The sequence below is a fragment of the Nelumbo nucifera genome, chromosome 1 (genome assembly GCF_055504915.1).
Source record: "Nelumbo nucifera cultivar China Antique chromosome 1, China Antique-T2T, whole genome shotgun sequence".
Lineage (NCBI taxonomy): Eukaryota > Viridiplantae > Streptophyta > Magnoliopsida > Proteales > Nelumbonaceae > Nelumbo > Nelumbo nucifera.
The window spans coordinates 113,167,696-113,180,821 of NC_142649.1; the positions used below are offsets into that span (position 1 = coordinate 113,167,696).

At 38.2% G+C, this 13,126-nt stretch overlaps 1 protein-coding gene across 1 annotated transcript; it reads left to right on the top strand.

Moving 5' to 3' along the window:
- Positions 1 to 3,695: 3,695 nt before the first annotated feature.
- Positions 3,696 to 7,787, top strand: LOC104590154 (UPF0496 protein At4g34320-like). Its single transcript, XM_088892754.1, has 2 exons — positions 3,696 to 6,908; positions 7,206 to 7,787. Exon 1 carries the CDS (start codon positions 5,769 to 5,771, stop codon positions 6,894 to 6,896), a length of 1,128 nt encoding a protein of 375 aa, XP_088748880.1. The 5' UTR covers positions 3,696 to 5,768; the 3' UTR covers positions 6,897 to 6,908; positions 7,206 to 7,787.
- Positions 7,788 to 13,126: the final 5,339 nt, after the last annotated feature.

Consider the following 13,126-nt stretch of genomic DNA (forward strand, 5'->3'; position numbering starts at 1 on the left):
AGGAAGGTCAGAAAATCTCTTGATTCCCACAAATGCATTTAAGGAGGACAGTCAATCAAGTTTGAATTTTGATCAAATCAGTCCATCGCGGTTCATAAACTCCCCGCGCTAAGGCAGTACTCTTAGCTCGAGGAGTGGGGGGCAATTGATGAAGGATGATTTGACCCAACCTATGAAACAGTGACACGTAGATGCTGACTTGGCATGAGCGACAACCCAGCGTTGAAGCCCGATGCGACCAAGTGACAGGCCCACGAAGCAGTCCGCTACGTTACAGCTCACGAGGGGAGGAGTCCGCTGCGACGCGAACTCCGGGCTCCCCGTGCTATCTTTGAAGAGATAACTCCGAGGCAATTGTAGCTCACGAGCTAAAGTTATTAGCTCGCCTGAGTTCCCTAGCAGACAAGTCATTCCGAGGACCAATTCCACTAAGGGTAATCCTGGAGTGCTCCAAGCTCACCGCAAAATAGCTCGCGAACGAGCCGCACTAGCACTCTTCAGGAAGCTTCTGACTGACAGACCGTACCGGTCAGATTGCGCAATATCCTCTACTGACGGTGCAGTCCCAGTCCTTTCGACAGTCTGCGTCCACATCTCTTAGCAGGTTAAGGCGTGCCTGCCACTTTGGAAACGTGTCACTCACCCGGGCGAGGCGTACGCCACAACGGCTGTGGTAGGGATATGGGTCTATTTTATTGCGAGATTTTCCATTTGATGCCATCCAATTCTGTATCTATGAGCAGCTTCGGGTTGGTTATAAGCTAGCGGTAAGCTTACTTTTGTTATTATTAGATATTTACCTAGATTTGTTGGACAGCTTGACTTGTTTTGCTTATTGATAGGGTTCACCAATGTCCCACTTAACATTACAAGCTTTCATTCTTATTTTGTAGAGTTGTCATTTAAGGTTCTGTATCTTGGCTCAAGCAGTTCTGTTTCTTGATCCAGAGAGTGCATAAATATATGCAAAATAATTGATTTTTTTTTTCTTTATTTGCTCATGCAGGCAAGGAGAGATTTAAATGATCCAGAAAATGCTATCATTGGTGCTTTTGCTGGTAACTTAAAGCTCCAAATATGCTTTTGGTTTGTGTTCCCCCCTTTTTCTGTAGAAGAGCTATATACTTTGGTTTTCCATGTTTTTTGAAGGGACATACACTTCAGTTCCATGGTGCCCTACCTATTTGTTACAGTATCACTTTTCCACTCAATGCTTATGAAAAGTTTTTTCTGCTACCAGATCTCTTAACATAATACTTAACTGTAAGGTCGAAATGAAGAGTTAGGAATTGATGCTGTAGAAAAGTTCATTTCTCATGCATATTTACCTATGTATGAAACATTCCATTAATTGAACATTTTTGCTTCATAGGTGCACTCCTGCATTTACATATGTATGAAACATTCTCATTAAGACAAGATTGATGGTCCAGGTACACTCTAATCTGTTCAAGTTTGGCGAACTACACATACACATTAATCTGCATATTAGGTTAAAGTTTTTTTTTTTTTTTTTTTCCGAGTTTCCCACGTGTATTTCAACTGTTTTACATCAGATCTTGTTATCCATTTGGATGTTGTTTAGTCGATGAATTTTTCCTTTTGTTGTATGTAGGGATCTTCAAACCAGTACAAAGGAATTATTGATTGTGTTCAAACCATTGTTAGAGAAGAAGGATCTCAGGCTTTTCTGAAGGTATTGCCATCCTACGTTTTACCATGTATTCTTCTAACTTGTTTGAAATGCAGGAGAATGTGAAGCACAGGAGAGCTTCAAGCATGTAGAAGCTGAGAGAAAAACATCCCTTATTTTTGAGAACCCCTTAGTTATGATCAGTGAAGAAGGAGAAAAATGCCCCCATTAAGATATTGCCTTTATGAAGTTGGAAAGGCTTCCTAACTATCTCATTTAATATGACAAATAATCTTAGAAAAAAAGTAATTTCTCTTTGAGTGGCAACCTTATCCAGGCTCTAGTATTCTTGTTTTATTATGCATGGAAGATCTGAAATCTATTTTGTCCATGTAGCCTTAGTTCTAAACAGCATAGTAATGAATACAACGGAGAGAGAGAGAGAGAGGACATTATAAGGATATAAAAGATGATGTCTATGAATTTAAGTGGGCCTTTATAATAGGTAATAGATATAATCATAAAGTAGACTGTAGACATATTTTGGGCCTTTATTATTAAACTTCATTGCTCCATTGCTCCAACAATTTATGAGAAATCTTGGAGAACTTGTTGGTACATTTGCCATGTTGTGCCTGGGAAAATTTGAAGTTGCATACACCTTGAAGTAATATTTATTCTTGCTTTGTATTTTTCTGCTTCTCACAGAGTATTGGGCCAAGGGTACTTTGGATAGGAATTGGTGGTTCGATTTTCCTTGGTGTTCTTGAGAGAACAAAGCAGTTGCTTGCTCAAAGGCGTCCGGGAGCTCAAAAAGAAAACTTCAAGCAGTGCTGATGGTGGTTCTTTCCATGTCCATATATATTTCTGATAACGTAGTCAATTTGATGAATCTCTTTCTCTCTCTCTCTCTTATCTGATTGATGGATTGAACTTTGTATTATAATTTCTCAGGACCGAAGACACCGAAGAAGTCAAGCAGGGAGTATAGAGATGGAAAGCCAGAGGGAGAACTCGGACACAGACGAGTGAAAATCCAGAATCGAGAGCAGATAGCAGAAGAAAACAGAGGACTTAATTTTAACATGAGGGCAATTCCAAAGAATCCAAGAAATATAAAGTAATTTTTACATTCTTTCAACCACCTTTATCATTAAAAAGTCTTCCTGCTCAACACCAGACCACGAGAGTGGCAAGTTGCGACCACATTCTGTGGAAGGGGGTGGGTGGGATGAGGCCCATGAGGGTAGGGGGGTCTTTACTTTTTTTTTCTTTTTTTTTTTTTTTATTGTGTCTTACTTGTAGAGGCTGGAGAGGAGATTGTTTTGTGTGTGAAAAGTGTTAATGATGAAGAACCCAAACCATTGATGGGCGTGTACAGAGAGGTCTTTGTAGCTTTTGGTTGTTGTTGATGAAAAATGCTCTTCTTGCTGTGAAAATGGAAATTGTTTATTATTGAAATCAAAAACACCATTTGACACCGGAGACTCTCTAGGCTTATCAACTTAAAGGCTACAAATGTTGTGCATCAGGTCCGGTAGAGGAAACAATACCGGGTGTAAGTGGGGGTATTGATTGTAAAATTGGAATTAATCTAATCCCTAATTTGTAAAATTTGTCTATTGTAAAATAATTAATCTAATCGGATTCGAATATATTCGAAAAGCCAATCAGTTGAATTCGAATTGAATCGAATATTCGATTTAATAATCAAAATCAAATTCGAATTGATATATTTGATATCCGTCGGATATCGAATCGAATTCGAATATCAGTATCTATAATCGGTTTTGAATTCGAATCTAACTTGATTCGATTCGAATTTGATCCATTTACAGGCCTACACACCACACCTATAGAATGTTACCGTGGGTGTAGACTAGTCTGGTCCACACAATCTATCCACAGTTCAAAATAGCTGTGGACTGTGGTGTTATATGGATTGGTCTATCATACAAATGTGATATGGACCACTTTACACCAATTTCTTTTCCACACTATAGATCACAGCCCCTATAAGAAGAAAAGAAAGAAAGAAAGGGACAAGGAGAGGGCATAAAAATAAAAAGATTTCTTTTTCTGTTTTTTATTTTTAAAGAAGCAAACCATCAATTTAAAACGTGACGTGTTACAATTACAATGTAATTGGGAGTGCACCACGGCACACAACAAACAAGTGCAGGAAATCCGGATTCCTTTTCTCGTTTCCTTCCCGCCATTTATTCCCTTGCACCATTTGTCAAACGAAACAAAACCACCGGTTTCCAACTTTCCATTAACACACGAATCTCCCAAGCCACCATGTCACGCGGTAGAATTTCTACTCCCCTTCTCTCTCTCTCTCTCTCTCTCGTTCTGATTATGTGGACATCGTCGTCGAGAATCCCCACTGAATGAAAATGTGGCTGGACATACCTTAAGCGAAAAAACAGAGGTTTGCCGATGGCTTCATATGCATCTGCTGCACTGGTTTAACATTCCCCTGTAGAGAGGCTTCATACAGTAGACCTCGTCCAATGCTTGTTAGTTAAGCTATCAGCTCAAGCCCAAGTTAGTGATAATGGTGTTGTAGTTAAGCTATCGCCATTCTATGCAGTTTCAATGCTGGCTCCTTTGCACAATTGTCTTCTCGTCTCCCTTGGTCCACATGAGAAACAAACCACCATATTTTCTGAATCTGATCAACTTGTTTCAGAAGTATTTGGCTTTCTTGCGTGAGCTTTTGCAAAAGCATATCGATGGATGTCATGGGCACTCTGGTCTGCACTGTGAAGGATGTCCGTAGAATGGCTGGAATTATATGTGCTTCTATTTGAGTGTGGAGGAGACTGGCTAGGAATAGACTCCATGGTGGACCGAGGAGATTTTTTTTCACTGGAGCAAAACAATAGTCTTGCATGAGCAGAGCAGCGGTGTGATCTGCAACGATTCCAAAACTGAAGGTGCTTTTTCTGTTTGGGTATTACGGGATTCAGTCGACGATGATAGTATTACGGGAACACTTTGAGTTCTCCTCAATGAATTTATTCAGCCTAGAAACAGAGGACAGAGAAGAATAGAAGGAGATCCTTGGATTTCAAGGTTGAGGATGATGAACAGTTCACGGGAAGGGTATTTTAGAAATTCTAAAAAATTATCAGTTAAATTAAAAAAAAGTTTTAGATAATTGTCAAAAATAATAAGAATACTTTAACACAATATATAAACAATAAGAATGAATTAATCAATTTGCTAAACCAAAATGATAGTTTAAGAAATTTGCCCATTTTCTTCTCCTTCATCCTATTCTCTTTGTTTTCCACCACTAATAAAACCTCGTTTCCTCTGCTTTCTTCCTCCTCACTCTATCTATTGGACTTCTTGGTTTTCCCGCACGAATACTCTACCCCGTATATTAAGGCCACGTTTTTATGCACACTGTTTTTTTTTTTGTTTTTCGCGTTGAAACTGTGAAAGAAATGAAGAGAGAGAAGACATTGCTTCCTTCATTTCCTATCCTGATTGCCGCTTCCCGTCTCTCTGTTTCTCATGCGTGCAAGCCATTCTCAAACATACCCACCTTATTTAAGTCTTCTTCCTAACGGTTTTAATTCTCTCCAAGTTTCTTCGTTCTTATTTTCTCACTATGCTTTCGCCGCAATGCATTGATATACTTGTATAACTTGATCACTTCCTCTACTTCCCAAATTTCGAACATTTGCTCTCATTTCACTCACGTTTCGCTTATCTGTTCTAGAAGCTCCATCCTTTGGTGCTTTCTGATTAGCTTTGAGGAATTTGAGTTCTCTGTTGTTGATTTGCTTGCGTTTTCTTTTCTTAAAAAATAAATAAACGCCTCGACGTCTGATGAAACAAATGAATCTTAAACGAGTTTCATAGCAAATAAGTCGGGGATTTCTGGCTAGAGGATGATGAATTGTATTGTTCCTTTCTTATTTATTTTCATAGTGGTTCATATTAGAAAGGTTAGGAAAGTGGTTTCAGTAGTATCAGGTTCTTCTCCAATATAGATCTTTCTTTTTTCTTGCTGGAAATCGAGTTCCTTTTCTATTAGAAAGGCTTTAATCGAAGTGAGAAACTATCTCGAGATTGGTCACTTCAACTAAAGTTGAATCTTCGATCTGAGCCTGCATCAATGGGGGGCCAATTCAGCAAGAAGGTTGTCGAAAATCCGCCCATCCTTCAACTCAATACCAACTTTCAGTACACAGCTGAGCTGAGCTCCTATGAGGCAGCATGCAGGCTCGACCCAGAGTTGCAAACCTTCGACAGCACCCTCCAAGCCCGTACGAACCATGTCATCAACACCCTGGCCCATGGCGTCGAGGTTCGAGCGCTATCCTTCCACTCATTGAAAGAAGTCACCGGGTGCCTGCTTGATATGAACCAGGAAGTTGTCAAGATCATCTTGGAATGTAAGACAGATATTTGGAAGAACCAAGAACTCTTCGAACTCGTAGAAGAATACTTCGAGAACAGTTTGCAAACCTTAGATTTTTGTACTGCTCTCGAGAAATGCCTGAAGAGGGCCCGGGATAGCCAATTGATCCTTCATGTTGCTCTTCAACAGTTTGAAGATGAAGATGGGGCAGACGGGAAGAAGAAGTATTCGAGGACATTGGAGGAATTAAAGAATTTCAAGGCCGCTGAGGACCCATTCACGGAGGAGTTCTTCCAGGTCTTCCAATCAGTTTATAAGCAGCAGGTTTTGATGTTGCAAAAGTTGTTATTGCGGAAGAGGAAGCTCGATAAGAAGTTGAAATCCGTCAAGGCGTGGAGAAAGGTCTCAAGCATAATCTTTGCTGCGGCTTTTGCTGCTGTTCTCATCTGCTCGGTGGTGGCTGCTGCCATGGCGGCACCCCCTGTTGCAGCTGCCCTGGCAGCTGCAACTTCAATTCCTTTGGGATCGATGGGTAAATGGTTTGATTCACTTTGGAGGGATTACGAGAATGCATTGAAAGGGCAGAAAGAGGTTATTAACTCAATGCAGGCAGGCACTTATATTGCTATCAAGGACTTAGATAGCATTCGGGTTCTTGTTGACCGTCTGGAAATAGAGATGGACTCTCTAATGCAAAATGCTGATTTTGCCCTTCGAGAAGAGGATGCTGTGAAGTTCGGAATAGAGGAGATCAAGAAGAAATTGGGGATTTTTGTCAAGAGCATTGAGGATCTGGGTGAGCATGCTGACAAGTGCAGCAGGGATATAAGAAGGGCAAGAACAGTAGTCCTGCAGAGGATTATTAAGAATTCCAGCAACTGATGCAGCTTTTTGGTATGCTCTATTGATTTCAAGCTAAATACATGTTAAGTTCTGGATCTTGGATCTATTGAATTGAATACCTTACCTTATGAAGAATAATAGGAAAAAAAAAAGTTAACTTTCAGATCTAAACTTGGATGGTTTCCAACTTTCATCTCTTCATGTGTAAATGTATTTATTGTTTTAACATTAATATTGTTCTTTGATTCACAAACTTGTGGATGGTGAGTGCTACATTCTTTTACAACCATGTTTATTACTGTTTTTGGTTTGATTCAAGCCTAAAGAATTTATTTGACTGCCATGCAGATGTGAGCGAGGTACCTGGCTATAGATCAATACATGATTAAATCCCTAGAATATGTTATTCCTTCTGTTTATCAACATATCTTTGAAGTTGGAGAAACTTATTGGGGGAAAGCATCCAACCCAATTTCTTAAGTAGTAATTCTCTATGATTTGTATGACAACAAAAAGATTATGAAATGCACTAAATCCATTAAGTAGAACTCATACTATCATACAAGATACAACTGCCTAGGCATCTATTCTACATAGCTGAACTCTTAAGTTTGATGAAAAATAGCAAGGAGAAACAGTATGGGCAATTTATTTATGGAAGTGTCATGCCTCAATGCTTGTTCTTCTTCCATTATCATGGAATAAGGAAAATTAGTAGATAATAAAAGAAAAGAAGTGATGATAATGACAAAACAGTTATAGTAATAACAAGACAAGATAGTCATTCAAATGGTTTCAGCAGCTATTCCTTCTACTTATCTCCAAGTGAATTTTAATGAGAAAAAGAGCTTTAAAGACAAAGTTGTATTGATTGTATTATAGGATCATTTGTAGTATGTTCTGTTAGATAGTGTATGCCCTTAGCTCCAATCAGCATGATGTACATTATGACATTTATTGTAAATGAATAAAGTACATATTTGATTCATGTTATTGTGGTGTGTTTCTGTGTAATACCCTTAAATTAGACACATATGAGACTAATGTTAGTTTAGAATCTTCACAGCCGTTGGATAGATTTAGGGAGATTTATCCTGCCAAAACTGACACTGATGTGCCATCAAGTTGGTTGGGGTGGCTTATCTCAGCTACCAAGGTGAGGCCTGAGGCACATGCAGTGTGAGTTTTCTTGAAACCCTGAACTGGACCAAATTCTAGTATTGCCCTGGACTTTGGAGATAGATGGGAAAAACTGGAATGTTATACCTGACCCCTACACTCGATTATGATACTACACTAGGTCTCGGATTGGGCTGTCTTTGATGTACCAATTAGTGAGATCCTTAAAGGGGGTCAAAACCTGGGTATGTTGGGACAGTCCGAGAATTCACCTAAGTGGGTGACCATAGTGACAGGATCAGCCCCTTTGTCGGACAAAGTGAATGGTCGGGGAAATGCACTCTCTCTGGTGGAAACCTAAACTGCTGGCAGTGGATTTCAAATGTGTTTGAAATTTGGTTTTGCAAAATATATTTATATAGAGATATACTTATATATTATGGTGTCACAAATTGTTTGCAAAAAATTTTAATTCCCGGGATCTATGTGAGTAGAGAGTGCAGCACTGTACCTTGCAGCCGAGGGAGAGGTCATCTCTTGTCAGGTAGTGTTTGATCATTAAGGGCTAAGAGGTTAAGTGTAAGACCATTGAGGCTTATACCTGATGGGCTAATCTTGCATCTGCCCACAATCCTTGGGCCTTCATAAGATGGTTGGACCCAATGACCATTTAGTGTAAATGTTGGGCCCATTAAGAACCCATAGTGATGGACTCAGGGGTTCACTGTATTTAGCAGTGAATTCGGCCAGGCCTTGTAATAGAGGCTAGGCTAAACCCATGTGGTTGATGTGTAGATCAATGATAGGGTCCCACGCCATACAAAGAAAGCTAAGCTAGCCAACATTAAGAGAAAGTGAGCCTGAAAGCTTAATGGGCCTAAAGCCCATTTCGAACTGGGTTAATTGGATTAATTAAAAAGGGGTGAATCTAGGTTTGGATCAGCAGATAAGGATAAGAGGATAACTCTTATCCACTTGAAGAGTTCAAATCCAAATAGAGATTTGGATCAGTGAACTCCTAATTTGATTAGGAATAGCTGATCTTGATATGCAAATAAGATAAGGGATTATCCTTAACACTTAAAGAGTCCAGATCCAAATAAAGATTTGGATCAGGAGACTCCTAATCAGATTAGGAGGTTGTCTCTTTAAGGCTATAAATAGAGAGCACAACGGACCTGAAAAAGACATACAACACAGAAGACAACTCAGTTTGACTATTTCTGCCTTCAGTTCTTTCTCTCCATGCTCTTGCCGCCCTACCCTATTCGACCTCCATTTCTTGGAACTGATCAATATTGGATCTTGATATTGTTTCTTGCTAGAAGAAACAATCATGAAGTTGTGCTCACTACTCCATTCGATTCTTACTGAAGAATCACAAGTTCTTGTTGAAGAACTACCTGTTGATCCTGCTTCATCCTAAGTTGTGTCATCTTCAATGGAGGGAGGATTTGGTACACTCTTTGGGCGTGAACACCTGCATTGGGAGGATATTTTTGCGTGGATTCCGTATCAGGTATATCCCTCCCTAATCTTGGTTTCAGATTTGGTCCGATTTTGTTACAAGAACGAACCTTGAAAATGCAGTTTTCTAAATTGGAAATATGATTCCCGGATGGGATTAAGAAATTTTTGAAAACTTGCCCATCCTTCCTGCAGAGTTTGGCCATCCATATGATGGATCTCCCATCCCTTCATGCTCATGATTTGTTATTGCCTAAGTATATCCTAGACCATTGATGGTAGAAAGGTACCCAGTTCCAACTTGATGGTGACATTGAGTAGGAGCAGAAATGGTCTCTCCAATGGTCAAATAAATGTTGAAGTTAGATACTTAAACTCAAGACTGATGTTAGTTCATTTAACATCTTAGATCGAAGGTCTTTTTCAATAAGCCACATACTACTCAGGAGGCCAATGACCTAGTAGTCGAGATGGTTGCATGGAAAGCCCTCCATTTAGAAGGCATGGAATCAAACCAGCGGATACATAGGCTCTCTGTGCTATGGCTAGTGGGCCTCAAGTGCACCCTGCTCTGCCCCACCCCCAATTCCTCTTCTCCAAAATAAATACTATTAAGGGGGCGTTCTTTTTTCGGATTTTGAGAGGGGGAAAGAGGGTCAATGGGATTATGGTTCCCATTGACCAACAATCCCATGTTCTTTTTTCAGATTTATGTGGGGACCAGGGGAAGTTTATTTTCCTGGGTATCATTTACCTAGGTAAGTGGTACCCATCTCCTAGGTGGGTAAATAACTTTCCCACCTAGGGGGAAAGTTGCTAAAACTTGAATGGGACAAAAATGCCCCTTTTAGTAATGAATTTTTATGGCTAAAATGGTCATTACCTTATTTACCTAGGAAATCAAAGAACATAGGTAAATGTACTTACCCAGGTAAGTGTTTTCCAAGAAAACACTTCCCAAGTAATTACATTTACTTGAGTAAGTAATTTACCGAAAAGCAAACGGGGCCTAAGGAGGAAAAATCATCCCTAATAAATGCAGGTAGCTTTTAGTCATGGATAATTGTTTGATTGAATTCATTTAATCCAAGACAATGCCTGGTGAGATGATTTCAGTTTCCAAACTCCTTGAAATATAAGTTCACAGAATATATAAATCAAATGTACCAAAGTCATTATTTTTTTCCTTTATAAGTGAGGGTGACAAGTCCAATATAGTGGCTTTTACAACTATCAGAAGCATTGGAGAAAAGAAACTTATATTTTCTTATATTTATTGGACCAATAGCTGTTTGAACTTAGCAAGAAGTTCAAATACATGTATTTATTCAACACAATGACACAAAAGTTGAACAAACGGAAATAATCATGAGAAGAATATTCAAAATCTGTATTTAGCATGTTACATGGAAAAGACTTATAGTTTACAAAACCTCCCAGTATTATAGCCATTTTGCTATTCTTTATAGTTGTATGTCACAATTTAGTGATTTAATATGTTAAATTTTACAAGCTAGGGTCAATCTTTCTCCAAGAAGAAAGAAAATCAACGAGGATATACACCAAGCAGATGGACACAGAAAAATGTAGTCAAGAAGCAATATTCCTTCCAAAGAAGTGGCCAATAGAGTACATACACCATGAATTGATAGACACCAGAGTTTGTAAGAACAAAGGCCTGAGAAACTAATGTAGTGAAGTTTACCTGAACTTTGACTACTATCTCAACTTAAGAGAATATATTGATAATTGGATACAACATAGTCCCTAGTTATAGAGATGGTGAGGCAATTCTGTAATCAACTTGGCATCTGCACAGTTAATTCAAGCAAGTGTACCTTAGTCAAATGTGCGTATAATGATGAGAAAAGTGTCAATCCCACAGAGACTAGATCATACTACCAAATCAATTTTAAACTAGCCTAAGTTGAACTCGTGAATCAATTGAATGAATAAAAACTAAAAGAATTAATGCAAACACAAGAACTTAATAAAAATTGAATTGATGGATGAATGCAGCTAGGGTTTATACTTCATTAAATCAAGGTTATATAATTATCTATTTAATTCAACTCAAGACCAAAATTACCCTAAGGTATATTAAAGTTACTTGCATGTGATGGTGGATTTTCCTAAATTAATTAATAAACTTTCTCAAATCATATTAATCATTTATTAATCCAATTCTACCATCAAATTTCTAAGTGATTGTCAAAAGGAAAAATAAGCATTAATTTCTTTGGAAACCTCTAATCGTAGAAGGGGATTTGACTCACTAAGCTTCCTTGATTCCCACACATGAGCTAATCATCTTTCGATATCATAGTCTATCATGCGATTTTTATTGCCTAGGGATCTAATTCATAACAATCCTTTGGTCAGTCATGCATGAATCATCAAATCATTAAAAGATTGGCCAATTCTTTTAAAGCATTAAGCATATCAATAAAAATTTCTCATGCAAATAATAAAGGTTTTGAAATGAATTAAACAAATAACTATATAATCTTAAGATCAAAATCCATCTAAACCCTAGCTAAGAGAATTTAGCTAGGCATCATTAAATTCAACATACTCAAGAAAATTAAAGGAGAAGCACAGCAAGAACACATCAACAAATGAATAGAATAAGAAGAAAACTTTAGCCTTTGAAGGTAGAAGGCAATTGCAGAAACTAAGCCTTTCTCCCTCTTGAATTTGATTCTTCCTCTCCTTCTCTGGTGTGTTGAAATTGCTTTCTCTTCTCTTCTGATATGCTGAGACTGATTTCTCTTCTCTTCTCTACTGAATTCTCTCTAAGGATGTGCCCCTTTTCCTTGAATCTATGGTCCTTTTTATAGTGCAGCCTCCCTTCAATTGCTTCTCAATGTAGACTCATAATTCAACACAAATTAGGTCTCTTAGTCTTTATTTCAATTGAATTCCTATCTCTTCTGCACTGCCAACTACCAGACCCGAAACTTGTAGCTCGAATTGCACTTGGTTGGCGGCAGAATTAGGTTGAGTGATAAACACAAGAGTTGTAACCCTATCTCTTAGATTTAATTATCCATTTGATTCACCTCAATCTGAGTTGTAGGCAGAAAGTTATGCCCAAAATACGGGAACTATATCAAAACAGGAAATTTCCCAATTTTTGTGCATACATATCAAATCCGATTTCAATGGATTCTCTCTTTCATGGCTACATCATGGAGCAACATTGCTGCATAGTCCTTCCTCTATGACTATCTTGATCAATTAAATCGAACTCCTCCTTAAAATTGTACAATTAAGCTCTAAATCATCTTGCAAGACAATTTCATCATAATTAGTGCAATACCATGCTAATTCCAAAAACATTATTACCAAACATCATCAAGTTAGATGTATGAAAATATATACAAATATAGGTTTATCAAATACCCCCAAACTTTGCTTTTGATCATCCTCGATCAAAATATGAATAAAATCATACTTAAGCTCATGAATTGATCATGCTTTGCTTATCTTGATTTTCCAAAGTATATGTCTCAAAGATTGTATAAGGTATATAACTTAGAAAGCATTCAAAATACCATCCAAGAATTATCATTAATCTTATGATAATAAAATCTCATCCTAAAAATTGAAGTGTGTGTGTGTGTGTGTTTCGCCAATTTTTGAGTGTCCTGCATGCTTCTTAGCTCAAATTATGCAAACAA

Bases quoted from the DNA above. Each gene is read 5' to 3' on its own strand.
- LOC104590154 (XM_088892754.1), top strand. From the start codon at position 5,769: ATGGGGGGCCAATTCAGCAAGAAGGTTGTCGAAAATCCGCCCATCCTT.